Source organism: Actinia tenebrosa, unplaced genomic scaffold (genome assembly GCF_029948245.1).
Source record: "Actinia tenebrosa isolate PJP-AT-01 unplaced genomic scaffold, QUT_ActTen_1.0 PGA_scaffold5__44_contigs__length_20552954, whole genome shotgun sequence".
In the NCBI taxonomy this organism is placed as follows: domain Eukaryota; kingdom Metazoa; phylum Cnidaria; class Anthozoa; order Actiniaria; family Actiniidae; genus Actinia; species Actinia tenebrosa.
The window spans coordinates 14,046,019-14,060,801 of record NW_028292582.1 but is presented as its reverse complement, the minus strand read 5'-3'; the positions used below and the strand labels follow the sequence as shown (position 1 = coordinate 14,060,801).

At 38.4% G+C, this 14,783-nt stretch overlaps 1 protein-coding gene across 1 annotated transcript; it reads left to right on the top strand.

Annotated features, from left to right (window-relative positions):
- The first annotated feature begins 305 nt into the window (after positions 1–305).
- Positions 306–14,783, top strand: LOC116290804 (uncharacterized). The gene is made up of 21 exons (XM_031697914.2): positions 306–510; positions 1,325–1,413; positions 1,508–1,551; positions 1,875–1,947; positions 2,502–2,600; positions 2,774–2,888; positions 3,613–3,745; positions 4,040–4,172; positions 4,524–4,619; positions 5,347–5,400; positions 5,494–5,556; positions 5,652–5,745; positions 6,106–6,131; positions 6,515–7,705; positions 8,258–9,656; positions 9,976–10,093; positions 10,934–11,060; positions 11,200–11,298; positions 12,341–12,379; positions 12,764–12,844; positions 13,236–14,783. The coding sequence occupies exons 1-21, from the start codon at positions 444–446 to the stop codon at positions 13,293–13,295; spliced, it is 4,200 nt and encodes a 1,399-aa protein (XP_031553774.2). The 5' UTR covers positions 306–443; the 3' UTR covers positions 13,296–14,783.

Here is a 14,783-nt window from a genome sequence, read left to right as displayed (position 1 = left end):
AATCACTTCCGGTGGCGCAATTTTTACTCCAAAAGCTCGTGCGTAGGCTTCCATTAAATGCTGATTATCTCGAAAACGAGCTCGGGACACCCTATTTTTCTTTCCAGATTTGGAATCAGCATTAAATTTCAATTTGGAAAATCCAAGTTTTTAAAAAAGCTTAAATCAATTTCCAAAAGTGGGCAGTCACCTTAAAACGACTCAATTGGGCTTCCTGTGTAAAAGACCGACAGCTCAATCAATATATGATCGGAATGGCTCCGGAAGTATGTTATCGGAATGGCTCCGGAAGTCCATGCATGTGGTGTAGTGGGTTTCGAAGGTGCGAAATTCAAACTTCGTTCAGCTGTAGAGTGGAAAGCCAAATTTTCTGATAATCTGAAGGATTTTTCTCTATCTCTGAGATAAGTAATCCATGAAATGTTGGTGTAAACGATTCAAACATGTCTGATACGTGTTATAATCATGACAATGTTCACGCTGATTTCAGATGCTTCGACTGCAAACCAGGTTTGTTTGTTTGTCTCTGTTGTCATTCAGAACTTTTTTTAAAATACCTCGTAAAATATTCTTATTTCATCATTTAATCTTCCATTCATTAAGTGTAGTTTTTCTAGACATAGTTTTTTTGCTCATTTTTAAGATGTTTTCAAAGTTTTGAATATTTTAAATGAAGAAAGTGCACATTGTAAACGCTGTCATTCTGGAATCTCGTGTAAAATGATTCCAAGTATGATAATTTCCAAGCTTAAGATATCTGTCTCAATGACATTGGAAGTTTGTTTAATATCTTTTAAATCCAGAAAGTGTCCATTCCTCACGCCTTAGAAGGGGGTTGGAATTCCCAAGGGGTGGGGAGGGTCTATAAGACAGTACAGTAGGCTAAACTAACGCTAGTTATTGGTGTTCACAAATATTAGAGTACAAACACTATAAGTGTGTAACATAAATACCACTAAATACTGCTAAATTATGCTAATCCTATTGTTTTCTATTGTTTAATTGGCACTATTTACTACTAAATAGGGCAAAGTGTTGCACACTTTTAGTGTTTGTACTCTAGCATGTAATGTTAATTTACCAACCATCATCAAAATAGTTCTTGCAATGTTGAGGTGGGGAGGGTCTGAGGAGGGTATATTTAGCAGTCTGTATATGTTCATACCTCCCCCCCCCCCCCACTTGTTATAGAGTGTGAAGGATTAGTGGGTTTAATATCATCCTATTCAGTGGTTATGGAACTATATATTTGCTGTTATCAGCAGCATACAGTACCAATTTTGGTTTAAAGATGCTGAACAATATTCCTTCATTTTTGTCATAGATTTTGTTGTTCGGTTTTGCAAGGATTGTCATGATCAAGTCCATTCTCTACATGTGTTTAGACTCCACAAAACACAACCCATTGAAAAGGTGCGAAACTTCTGCTTTCTTTTTTTCACCATCTGTGTTTTCTTTGTTTATCTTGTTTATCTTCTAAGACTCTTTTTTGTGCTGCTAACACTAGGCAGAACAACGTAAATTGTCACAAGATGTTTCTGATCTAGAAACGTAAGTTATCTAATAAATGAAGATATTTATATATGTCTATTGTATAATACTTCATTTACTTCATTATTTATGGTTGGGAAATACAGTAAGCTAAGATATCTATGATGTCATCATCATCATTGTCACTATCATCACCATCGAAACCATCATCATCATCGGTAATCATCATCATCATCACTGTTATCAGCAACATCAACATTTTCATCTTCATCACCACCACTATTCATCTTCAGCATCACCACCATCATCATCCTGAACATCATAGCCATTATTCAGATTATCATCATCATGATGTTTGATGAATATTATACCTGTAAATGTAGGTTGGTGGCCGTTGAGAATGACCTTTTGAAAGATGTTCTTACTACGCTTCAATACACTGAACAGCAGGAAAGGGTATGATATACAAATGATATACGCGCATATAACTTACTACAACCAAATGTTTTTGCCTCAATTTGCTAATCTGCCTATGAAATGATGCCCCAGACTTGAGGCTTGAGATAAGACTGTTGAAACTCATCTCAGAACCACTCTGTTGCATGTTGCTGTTGCTAAAGCATATTTTAAAGAGGTATGTTTTTAAAGGCTGTACTAGTGTTCCAGAAAATACTGATGCTACTTGCACAAAAAGAGCTAGAATTCTATAGTACATTGGGTCTTCTTTGTCATAAAGTGTTTTTAGTGTCAGGCATTTCGGAAATAAATTTTCAGTTGTTCAATATTCAGTGGCGGATCCAGGGGAGGGGTGCAGGGGGTGTGCGCCCCTCCCTGGTTCGACTTTGTGCCCCTGTACTTCAAAGATAACCAATACAAAATAATGTTTTTTCCCTTTGATTCTAAGGGGTTCACCCCTCCCTGGGATAACTTTGTGCGCAGCACCCCTCCCTGAACAAATTTCTGGATCTGCCCATGATATTTCTATTTTAATTTTTTTATCTATTGTCTAGGAAATGTTGAGAGACATTATCATCAAAACAGAGAAACGCCTACATGATATCCAGCAATGCCATGAGAAAGTTGATAAAGCAATTCATTATCTGAATAAGGTAAAGAAAATTCAAAGCATTTGAATATGTAGTTCTGTTACTGGATCAAAGGCATGATGAACAACAGATGTTCGTACCAGAGCTACACCAGGATGCACTATGTTCACTATCTCAGAATGAGTCCATGGGGCTGTCTAAGGCTATAAGTTTTATGTTTGAAAATTGCTTTCCAGGTTTCGTCAGTTATTAAGTTATGCAGTGGAAACAATGAGATGCAAGGTGCATCATCTGCTAACCTTACAGATAAGCCCATCTCTAATGATCTTAAACCAGCTGGGGATGGACAAGGTACTGTTAATGTGTATGGAGCCTTAAACTTCAATTCTGTATTAATAAAAAACCTTCAAATTTTAGTCTTACCCTGAAACTAACTCTTAGCTTATCAAAGTCATGGCACAGATGACTCACAGATTGAACCCTGAAACAACCTCTGGGCTGATCTAAGTCAGGGCACAGCTACTGTAACTCACAGATCGAACCCTGAAACAACCTCTGGGCTGATCTAAGTCAGGGTATAGCTAACACACAAATTGAACTGTGACAACCTCTGGGCTGGTCTAAGTCAGGGCACAGCTAACTCACAGATTAAACCCTAAAATAAACTCTGGGCTGATCTAAGTCTTAGCATGCTAGGTCTTTGGGAGGGATAGAAACTGGAGAATACAGAGAAATAATAATAATAATAATAATAACTTTATTAATGTCTCTAATCTTCTAGCCGGGCACAAGTGCCCTACTAATCGGGGAGACAAAAAAATAAAAATAAAAATAGAGAAGTAGATAAATAAATGATTAAATTTAACACTCAATTCAAGGGAGAGACATAAAAACACTCTACTGTCTCACATGTGACGGTGAGTCCAGGAATTGAGCCTGAGATGCAAGAGGAAAGACGAGATGGAGAGGAGAGGGGGGCTAAGCAATAGATGCTAGATGAATAAATGATGCAAATCCTAAATTTCTCTCTTAATTTCCTACTAAACTTGAGTGCAAATGTTTTGTTGTGGTTTAGCAGGGGCATCATCCTTGGCTGAAGAATTCCCAGTTTTAATCAGAAGTTCTCTCAGTAAGAAGGGTGGTTTTTGGATGATCAGATCAGATTCTGCTGGACTCAAAAAAGTTGCACAGATTGAAAACAAACTGAAGTATGTACATCCTCTCTTATAATCCTCTAAGAATATTAGCAAATTTTCATTTCATATTTTGCTGCTGCTACTGTAAGTGATTGAAACCAATTTGTTTGTTTGATTTTTATAGTTTTGGGTGCCCTCAACCTTTTAATTCAATCACCAAATGTTATTAATACTTGTGATTTCTTAATGGGTTGACTGTGGGAGCCTAGATTACAAGGGGGCTTGTAAATTGGTGTAATGTGCCTCAAAGGGTAAATCTCAAATAAGATGGAATGACCTCCTCTAAGACATTTTGTTTTTTGACAGAGAGCATTTTGCTGCCAATTCTTTGACTGGTTGTTCAACTACTATCAAAGAAGGCACAATCTGTGTTGCTACTAATGAAATGAGAACTGAGTTCTGGCGTGTGAGAATAGTGAAGCTGTGCAAAAGCCTGATGGTAAGTGAAGAGTATTAAAACCAGGAACACCCTTCCTCTTTCAAGCTGTATTCTGGTCTATTTTTGGCATTAATAATGACAGCGTGAAAGGTACTACTGTATGCTTATCAGTTTAAAAGTTTTGTCTGTGAAATATGCATGCTGCTGGGATGGGGGGCAACATGGAAGCCAGCATATTACTGACATCATCAGCAAGCGCTAGTCCAGTAGCTATTCCTTTCCCCTGGCAGCCATGTTGGTGGTAAGACTTCTTATTAGCCTCCACTGTTAATACCACCAATATATTATTGGGCTCTATTGGGAATGCTTGTAAAGCATCAGTTGTTGATATGGTGTTGGTGCCTGTGGCAGGTTACTGTGCATTACCTTGACCATGGACAGCAGGAGAATATCCCAATCAGATGTATCTTTGATATCCCACCTGATATTAAACAGATACCTTATCAGGTTAGTGAATTATATAGTAAATATACTGTATCACTGATGACAAATGATTATGTTTACCAGGTATATTCTTGGATAAATAGGTGGTTGGATGAATGGGATAGGATGAAATGAATGATGATGGCAGTGATGATGTATATGAATGGAAAGATTGGATGGATGGAATGAAGGAATGGATGGGATGGGACTGAATGGATGACAATTGGCAGTGATAATGACCAGTATACAAAAGGATGGATAGATGAAATGGAAGGAGCAATAAATGGGATGGGATTGGATGAATGGCTGGAATGAATAGAATGGATGGATGGAATGAATGGATGGGATGGATGGAGGGAATGAATAGATGGAATGGATGGAGGGAATGAAGAGATGGGATGGATGGAGGGAATGAATAGATGGGATGAATGGATGGAATGAATAGATGTGATGGATGGAGGGAATGAATAGATATAATAAATGGAGGGAATGAAGAGATGGGATGAATGGAGGGAATGAATAGATGTGATGGATGGAGGGAATGAATAGATGGGATGAATGGAGGGAATGAATAGATGTGATGGATGGAGGGAATGAATAGATGTGATGGATGGAGGGAATGAATAGATGGGATGGATGGAGGGAATGAATAGATGGGATGGATGGATGAACGGATGGTTGCACATTCCTAATGAAACAGCATCATATTAACTTACGACTGAATATATTCTTTGTTATATTATCCACACAGGCCATGGAGTGTTGCTTGTTTCCCTATTCTGAGTACATCTCCCTTCCATATGAGGTGTGTACCATTGCACAAATATTAACCATGTCTTTCAGTGAGAAAAAATATGTTATTTTACTAATAAGGATTAATTCCAATACTTTCCTCTAGGCCAAGTGGTGTTTCAAGGACCTGATCCATGGCAAGGATATCAAGGCTAAAATATGTTCCAAGGTACAACAACATACATTGATCATTTCCTCATCGTATCATGCAGCATGTTGTGTGCTTCCTTAAAGCACACGCTCCTAACAATTATTTCATAACAGGTTATACTTCCTGAAGGTAATACCTTGTTCCACGTGCAGTTGACTTCAATAGAGCCTCCACAAGTCAACATTAATCAGAAAGTAGCTGACTTAAGTAAGTGTGAATCTTTACTGGTCTGTATTTTACAATAAATAGAACAACTGGTGAGCAAGTAATGTATGGGTGGTTTGATTTGTACAACAGGCATATGCTACTTAAATATGGAGTATGGGAGTTATTTTAAGGTTGTGATATAATGCTCCTCTTACACAAGAAATTTGGTTTAAACATATTTCTTTTCTGAGATAGCAAACACGGTGCATTCTGGTCTAGGTTGGGGTACAAACGTCTTTTTTTCATCATTCTTCGTACAGTATGTCTGTACCCAAGCTAGACCAGAATGCATGAACAGTGTTTATCAGGTCAATAAAGGCCTGTGACAACGAGATGTAATTTTTTTATTTTTCATTTCAGTGCTTCAACAAGAACTGATCAAACAGGTAATATATCAAAGTTACCCTTATTATTTATCGTAGGGCAGGGAGGGAGGCAGAGAGGCGGGTGGGTGAGAAAATAGGGGTCTTGAAATTTTAGTGACCCCCTAAAGGGGTGTCATCAAATAATTGATGAGTTGTATATAAAAAACTTATCAAAATGTTGGAAAGAAACGGGGGGTCCCGAAAACATTGAGAGAAAACATGATTCCCCCCACCCCTCCCCCCTCCTATTTCATCCATTTTTAAATTGAACGTTTTCCGTTGCATCACGGTTATTTGCTATCAATTCTTTATTCAGTAAATTAATCAATCAATATCATATTAGGTTTGATAGGTAGAAAGCACGAAAGACTACTGATTGAACGTCTTATTCACTGTTATTCTAGGAGCAAGCCGTTTTCCCAAAAGAGGCTCTCGTCCAACATCAAACAGAGGAACCTAAACAAGAAGACAATTCATTAAAACCACTGGCACAAGCAAATGTTTCCATAGCAACAACGGAGTCACATGGTGTTAAGAAAGCAGACGACGAACAGACTGTCACTTCTGCTTCGCCTTCAGAACACCCAAGGTCTGTCTCTAACGAGCAGAGTTCACCAAATGTTCTAGCTCCTATGGTGCCAAACGACGAACAGGAGAAAGAACTTCCATCGGTGACTATTTTAACAAATACCGATCGGGACGTTCCTGGTGACGTTTCCAGAAATCCTGTCAGTGACTTACAAGGTCCAAAAGAACAAGCCCGAGAAGTGAAACCATTAATGACTATACCAGAATACGTACCAATAGGATTCCTTAATGAACAAATGTATGACCGGATCTTCAAGGAATGTAAGGCTAATTTCGCCCTTGTCAAGTCTTTAATCATCAACGCACGGTTCTTTATTGTCCATGTCGATGACTTCCAGTTAACTGAAGCCATGAAGACAAAGAAATGGTGCTGCATTGACGATGCACTCTGTAAGAATATCAACAAGGTCTACAGGGATCAAGTATCCCGTGGAACACGACACCCTCTTTTTTTGGTGTTTTTATCCAGGATTTACGTGATAGGTTTAGTGAGAATCGTTTCTCCTTGCCATGCAAGCCCACACTGTACTGTCTTGGGTCGAGGGCTTCTCTGGAGTCATTGTTGCTATGGTGAATTCCGCATTGATTTGTACAATGCTAACAGGCTTTCTACCAAGATGCTAGAATCAGAAGCATATCTTCGGCAATTTACGAGAGAAAATATCGTTGGTAAGGAATTGAAGTGGGAGAGAGGAGGTGAAATCATTCAAAAGTATGAAAAGATAAAAAGAAAGAGTAGTGTTCTTGACGATGCTTGTAGGATGTACAGCAAAGATCCGCGAAAAGATTTTGTATCCAGCCAGGAAAATTTGAGTGATGGGGATCAACCAGGATATGCGAAAGGGCTTTACAACTCGCAAGACATGGAAACAAAATTGCTTGACAAGAATAATGGTCAAACAAGGAAAGAACGAAGAAGAAGAAGCATAGAAGGTAGTGATGAGTTTTTGGCAGGGAGAAGTAATGACGGGAAGGAGAAAGACTCGGTTGAAAGTGAAAACTGGGATGTAAGTAAAAGGATGAGTGAAAGCAAATATATATTATTTGCCGGTCCAAAGGTCCGGATAGGAAAAAACTGTCCCCGAGGTCTTGAATATGCGTTCGTTTTAAAGACCGAGGGTACACTTTTTCCCCTATCCAGACCGACTTTAGGATGGTAAATAGCTTATTTATACTTTTCCACTTTACTTTTCGACTTGTTTAGGAATCCATTATCCGATGCGCGCGAGTGGATGACATCACGATACTGGAACGCGCGCGGGCAGATACTGAGAAAATACCAGTGCTCTCAAAGAACCAATCAGGACGCACGATTTTTAGGATACCAGACCCGAAAGAAATTAGAAAAATAATTCAGAATGAGTGAAAGAAAGAAAGAGTATATTTAAAGGAGAGGAAGGAAAAGTATGAATAAATGGATGGAACGCAGAGTAACAACAAAGAATGAAAGATAATAGGAGAAAATTTCGATCAAGTTTTACTTTAAAGTAGCAAAGCAAAGAGCAAATTTCAGACTGAGTAACAATTTATTTACCAACTAGTTCCATTTGTATCTTTAGCTTGAAGCAGAACCTGTCAGAGTCGCCGAAATCTACTCCAACATTACCAGCAATGCTGCAAGCCAAGACACCACAAGTGAAACAACAACAGAAGAAGAAGAACAAAAACCAATATTAGACGAGAAGGAAGATAACGTCGCCTTGCGTCCGAGCGAGTCTAAAGCCCTGAATGGATGCTCTGTTGATAACTCGAGTTCTGCGAACGTTGAAGCAATTACCAACGAGTCAAAAACGACAGAAGATGAAACAGTTCTGTCAGTTTCTGCCCTTGAAGACCCCAGGATGAAACAAGATGCCATGAACGTTAGCCCCGAAGTGCAGATCGAAGATGTTCCTAAAGCAAGTGAAAACGAAGCTTCTGAAGATTATTCCAACTTGAAATTAGTGAGTGACAGCTCCGTGCCTTTGAATGCTTCTGAATGCTCAGAAACAAATGTTAATCGGGAATATCAGTCAGAACTCGAGACTGAAGTGATGAATAACGATCAGAGAAATGAAGACGTCGAAGAAAAAGGTTTTCCTGGGAAGGAAGAATTGCCTGAAACTAGTGAAGATCAATACGAAGTGACCGGTGAAGTGGTTGCAACTGAAGATGAACAAGAAATCATGAGATCTGAAGATCTTGCCGCTATGGCAACGCGAGATGTAACAGTAGAAAATGATGAAAGGTTAGAGGATTCAAAGATGTCACCAACTTTTGAAGATCTCGACAAACCAAAGGTGGTCGATTCTGAGATCGTTAATGAAAAGTTAGAATCATTTCCTAAGCAAGAGGACACTCTAGAAGAAGACCAAACGACTCTATCACAGCAAGCAGGTGTAGGGAATGGCGTGAGCACAGAGGTCAAAAAGTTTCCACCTCAAGAAAGATGCCCATCATACCTCCATCACGGGTTACAACAACCAGAATGTCAACCAGAGGAAGATTTTTACGTGGTGAATCCACCTTCAGAAAGTAGTTTACCAACTAGTTTCACTTCTTCTGCCGCTTCAGAACCATTGGATTATGCCGAAGGAAAGGCGATGGAAAAAACTAAAGAATATACTGCTACAGCATTAGAAGATAATGGTACGTTGAGCGACGTGAAACCAAGAATAGAACAAGAAGATGATATACGGGAAGGAATGGCCTCTCCTGAAAGTATTGATAGTGAACTTAGTTCAGATATTACCCCTACTACCACATTGTCTTCTGATTGGTCTACAAAGAGGGCCTCTCCTGAAAACATAGATGGGGAACCTAGTTCAGATATTAGTCCCTCCATGCAAAGTCATTCAGCTACAAACACTACCGAGGAGTCGTATTCTGATTGGTTGACAAGAAATGCTGACGTCGTTTCTGATGAGAAAGAGTCTTCAGATAACGAAGAATCAATGGGTTTTCTTCCAGTTGAACCAGGTAGGTTAGCATTATTATAGCACAAACGGTGCTTATTATTTTATATCAGATTCATTATACGATCAGTGTTGTGTGTAGGGGAGGGGAGGAGAGGAGAGGAGAGGAGGGGATTATTCTTCCCTTTCTAATAATCAAGGTCCTACTAAAATACATCAATTTTATCGAACCTTAAAACAAACCATGGTCTGAGGAAAGTCAGGGCACGGCTAAGTCACAAATGGAATATTTAAAGTGGCATCGAGTATAGCCATGTTTTGCCAAATATATTTTTGATATAATATAATATAATATTATATATTTTATAAATTCCTTTCTATAGGGTTTGAGTACAGGGTAATCTTAATGTCACGACCGAACGAAGACAACATATTCTGCGCAAGAATCTATAGGAACGAGGAAGAGGAGATAGCATTTAAACATTTCTGCAAGAGGATGCAGTAAGTTTTATTAAACATTGAATACGCTTGTAATATTGAGATGAACTGAAGTTTTGAATCTACTTGTCTCCCGTTGAGGGCTTCGAAAAATCCTGTGTGCGTTGGTAGGTAGGTAAGGGTGAATGTCACAACCTAACCAAGCCAGGAAGGTCTACTTGAGCAAGTTGACCATTTTCCAATAGCCTTTATCACATTTGAGCCCACGACCCAGTGGTATGCTGAATGTCCGTATATTGAGGTGAGGCTACCGGACCGATAAATGTCAAAGACACTATGTAAGACGTATGGAGTTCCTGAAAACGAGCTTCAAATTAACATACAAAACAAATACCATAAATCTTACATAAGAAGATATAACTAGCTAAAAACTAGTGTTAGCTGCATCGGTGTTTCTAATGAAACAGTAATGATAAAAAGGTAAATTATACACCGTGAAAAGATGAAAAACTTAGTGACGTTTCGGACGCTAGTCCTTCGTCGGAGTAAAAGAGAAAGAGGTCAATTTTCGCAAGTTCAACCCGATAGCCTCACCCTTCGATTTACGCTTATTTAGGATACCGCTGGGTCGTGAGCTCAACTGCGATAAAGGATAATAAAGTTATCGAAAAAGCCTTTAAAAGAGTATCTTAGGTTGCGAGAAAAAAGGACCTATGCTGGGCGTACAAATACTTTGTAGAGTTGCCTTTTTCTGCTGCTTTTTGACCTTTTTTTCTTGATCCTGGCTCCTTGATCTTTTCTTCTTCGTGTCTTCTTTCTCTTCCTCATCGTTACCCTCTTCCCTGGTTACTATTCTTTATGCTCCACAAAGTTCGAGATTAAAACAAGAAACTTTTATTTCAGCGCTGCGATAGAGAAACGAAACGAAAAAGTAACCAACGTCTTCGTTATGAAAAACTGCTGTTTGAAGCTGAAAAAACACGGCGGATACAGAAGAGTTCTCATCAAGAAACTGCTTGGGAAAGGAAAGGTAAACAGATGAACTAACTTCCCCACAATTGCTACCCCATGATTGTAAGCGATTTTAAGTATATGCATATAGAAAAGGGCGCTGGCTATGTAAATCAGAAATCATTATTAATCATCATTATTAACGTATTATTTTGTAGGTGTTGGTACAAAATATTGATATGGGCTTTGCCGCTGAAGCACCTATCAATGACTTGAGGGAGCTTGATAGTGAGTTCCAAGTCTCCTTCCCTCCACAGGTATGCACATTCAAATCACTCGTCAGAGCAGACATTAGTATATGTAATAGGACTCCATGCTGTCCAATCCAATTAAGAAATAATTGGACGAGGGAAATTCCGAGGACTTCCAAAATTGGATGAGGCCGTAGGCCGAGTCCAATTTGGCAGTCAGAGGAATTTTTCGAGTCTAATTATTTCTTGATTGGGGAGCATGAAATCCCATTACCTATTACAGTGAAACCCCTCTATACCGGACCCTCAGTATACCGGAATTCTCTATAAACCGGACAAACGTTTTGGTCCGGAAATTTTTCCCATATATCTTTTGTAAAATAAACCTCAGTAAACCGGAACCTCTCTATTCCGGAAACCGGACGATAATTTCGGTACCAAACGCTATTTGACAATAGAATTCAACCCCGCTAGTCCGCATGACGTACCTTTGTTTCGGAACTACCGCCACTAGCGTATTTTAATTTGCAGGTGTATAAATTGAGTCTACAGGGACAACTTCTAAACTCACAAAATCATCGAAAATTTTCTTTAAATAGTAAATCTTGTTCACAAATAGACGTATAAAGACTAATTAATCGTTTTCAATGTATAAATGTTCAAACAGAATGCATAAGGAAGGTTTAATAGTGTTGAGGAACACTAAAGATCGAATGGTTCGCGAAGCTGCGACCGCCATGTTTTTTCATGTCACATGGCTTTGGGGTCATTCCCAGTCCATTTTACCGGGGATTTTGTTCAGATCGTATCTAGAATGCTTCTTCTTGGCGTTCTTTTTAAAAGAAAAAAAAAGAAATTTGCTTAGTTTTTGATCTTATTGTTGATATTTTTACTTGAACTTTCGTTTACGTTTGTTTATACTGACGCCAAACGATTAAACAAAAACATATTTTCAATAGGTGTGATATCGCACCTATTCAAATCGGAAAAAAAGTACCAATCAAGAAAATAATTGGACAGTTACATATATGGGATTAATGAGAAGCTGTATCATTATTAATTTTATTATCAACTATTTTTTTAATAACAATTTTCTTTGTTATTTTAGTCATTTGAGTGTCGTATTGTGCATGACATAAGCAAGCAGGTATGATATGATTACACTACACTCGACAGTCTGCTATCGTCTCACTGAATCTTACCCACATCTTGTGGTCAATTCCAGTTTAGTGTTCAAAACCAAGTAGTTTCTGTCGTGAAAATCTATAAATTTATCTCGTAAAGGGTCCTGAAAAAATCCCATTTCCCAGCGTCCAAACCTCAATCTTTTTTCTTTAAAAACATTTTCCCATTCTCATAATGTTTTTGTTCCATTCGCAGTGACATAAACCGGGGAAAATAGGCGAATCCCAGTTCATATTTTACTCCTTTAGAACCCTCTATTCAGTTCTGGCTCACAGTTACAGGGATGCCTCATACATTTCCACTTCTATCCAACGCATGATGTATATATTTTTGCTTATTCTTTTAGGACAAAATGAAGTTTTCTAAACTACTTTCCATGGCCAGAAACAACAGACGAGGATATAACACAGAACTAGAGATTTTTGTAGTAAGTTATTTTCTGTGCAATTCACGGGGAAGGGTGTTCTAATGGGGTTCAGTAACCCGGAAGTCATTATGTACGCACTTTTGTGAGTACGGGCTGATGCGCAGGTCATTTGAAGGTTTTTTATCGAGAACAATGAAGTGATAAAATAAATAAATAAACAAAAAATAATCAGTTATGAGACTTACAATTCGCGGGAGCACAAAACGAACAGCTAGTAGTCATAAAATATTTTTTTATAAACGGAATTCCTCAAATTCTTAATTTACTCAAAAATCGGACCCTTTTTTAATTTTCGCAAAAAAAAAATTTTTCGCCGCCCATCGCACTTAAGTTTCGAAATCGCGAAACAACAAGCAAAGCTGTGTTGAAAGTTCTTTCATTTTTCTTACAGAAATCAATAGCTGGAGAAATTGCTGAAGTAAATATCCTACGAGTTTACGAGAGTTATTAACTTTGGTTAGAAACTCCTTGAGAAAAGAACCTCTTGCCACAGGAAGCCCAAGCATGAAAAACCAAGTCGACTCTTACTACAGGAAACCCACGAGAAATGTTATCCATCAGGATCACTTTTACTACAAGGAACAATTCCAGAGAGTAACGCTCAACTTTCTATCAGATAAGCCAAAGAATAATCTACTATTCATTTTCTATATTTATATTTTTTGAAGGTATTTTAAGATGAATTGCTTTGCTATTCACGCTCCGTTGTCCAATGGGACTGGCGATAGAATACACATACATTTAGCTACCGTTTCCGATTATTTCCCTTCCTTTCTTCTTCCTTCCGTTCAAGTTTTGGCTCTCTTTCGAAATATAAGTGTTTGTGGCCGCGCCGCGTGGGCGAGTTCGTGGGCGGCAATATTCCCGTCTCTTGTTGAGAGAACCAGGACAAGATTCTGCGTGGTTCATTAAGAAACTATTAGTTGGCAGCCAAACACTCGTTCTTATAATAATAGCAACAGGAAAATGAACAATCTGGTCGTGCTCGTAAACAACACTGGTTGCCTTGTCGAAAACGTGATCATCTATAGCACATGGTCAATCATTAAGCGAGTTTGTTGTGCAATGAGCTAAGGCCTTGGCTAAACGAGGAAACATGTTTCCAGAATCATGTTTTAAATGTTTCCAAAGGTGGCAAAACTGTCAGGGAACAGCGGGAAACATGTTTACTCAATATCGGCTAGCGCATGTGCACTTTCAAGATAGAGCTAGCATTGCTAAGTAACGAACTTTTAGAATGTTGACTTTCGTGGCTAAACGAGGAAACATTTTTGCGTCTTGGAAGCAAAATTTGTTGCACGTAGCAATGTTTCGCATGTGGCTAAACTTGGAATCATCGTTGAACATGCGCGCGGGAAACACGTTTCTGGAACCTTGTTACCTCGTTTAGCCAGGGCCTTAGTAGTACACACGTTTTAGCCAGTTTTCACCTGCATCTTTGGTCACGTGTTCGGGCTTAGCATCCACTTGCTCTTTCATCAGACCATATCTGATACTATCAACCAATTTTGCGACTCCTTCAAAAATTGTCAAAAGTTTTTTTTGTCAGTCGTGCACTAAGTCCAGTAAGATCTAGATAGGATAATGGCTTCTATACTTATATCATTCATATCTGTTTTATGGAAATCATCCAGGAACTTGACGCCTAAAGTAGAAGAAATTCAACCTTGTTTTCATGAAAAAGTCAAGTCGAAACGTTGTCAGTCCCCCATTTATATTTGTAGCGCTTTTGGTTTCTAAGTCTTCCATTTATAGACTAAGTTGATCTGCATGTCTTAACTGCAAGATTATTTCAAGTTCAGTTATTGAGGTTGTACATTATTTTATTCGTTTTGTTCGCGTTTGAATCCAAATTTCATATCCATTAACCAACGTTCATATAAAGATGATTAATATATTAAAACAGGAAGTTTTGGACATAATCATGATAAAGATATTT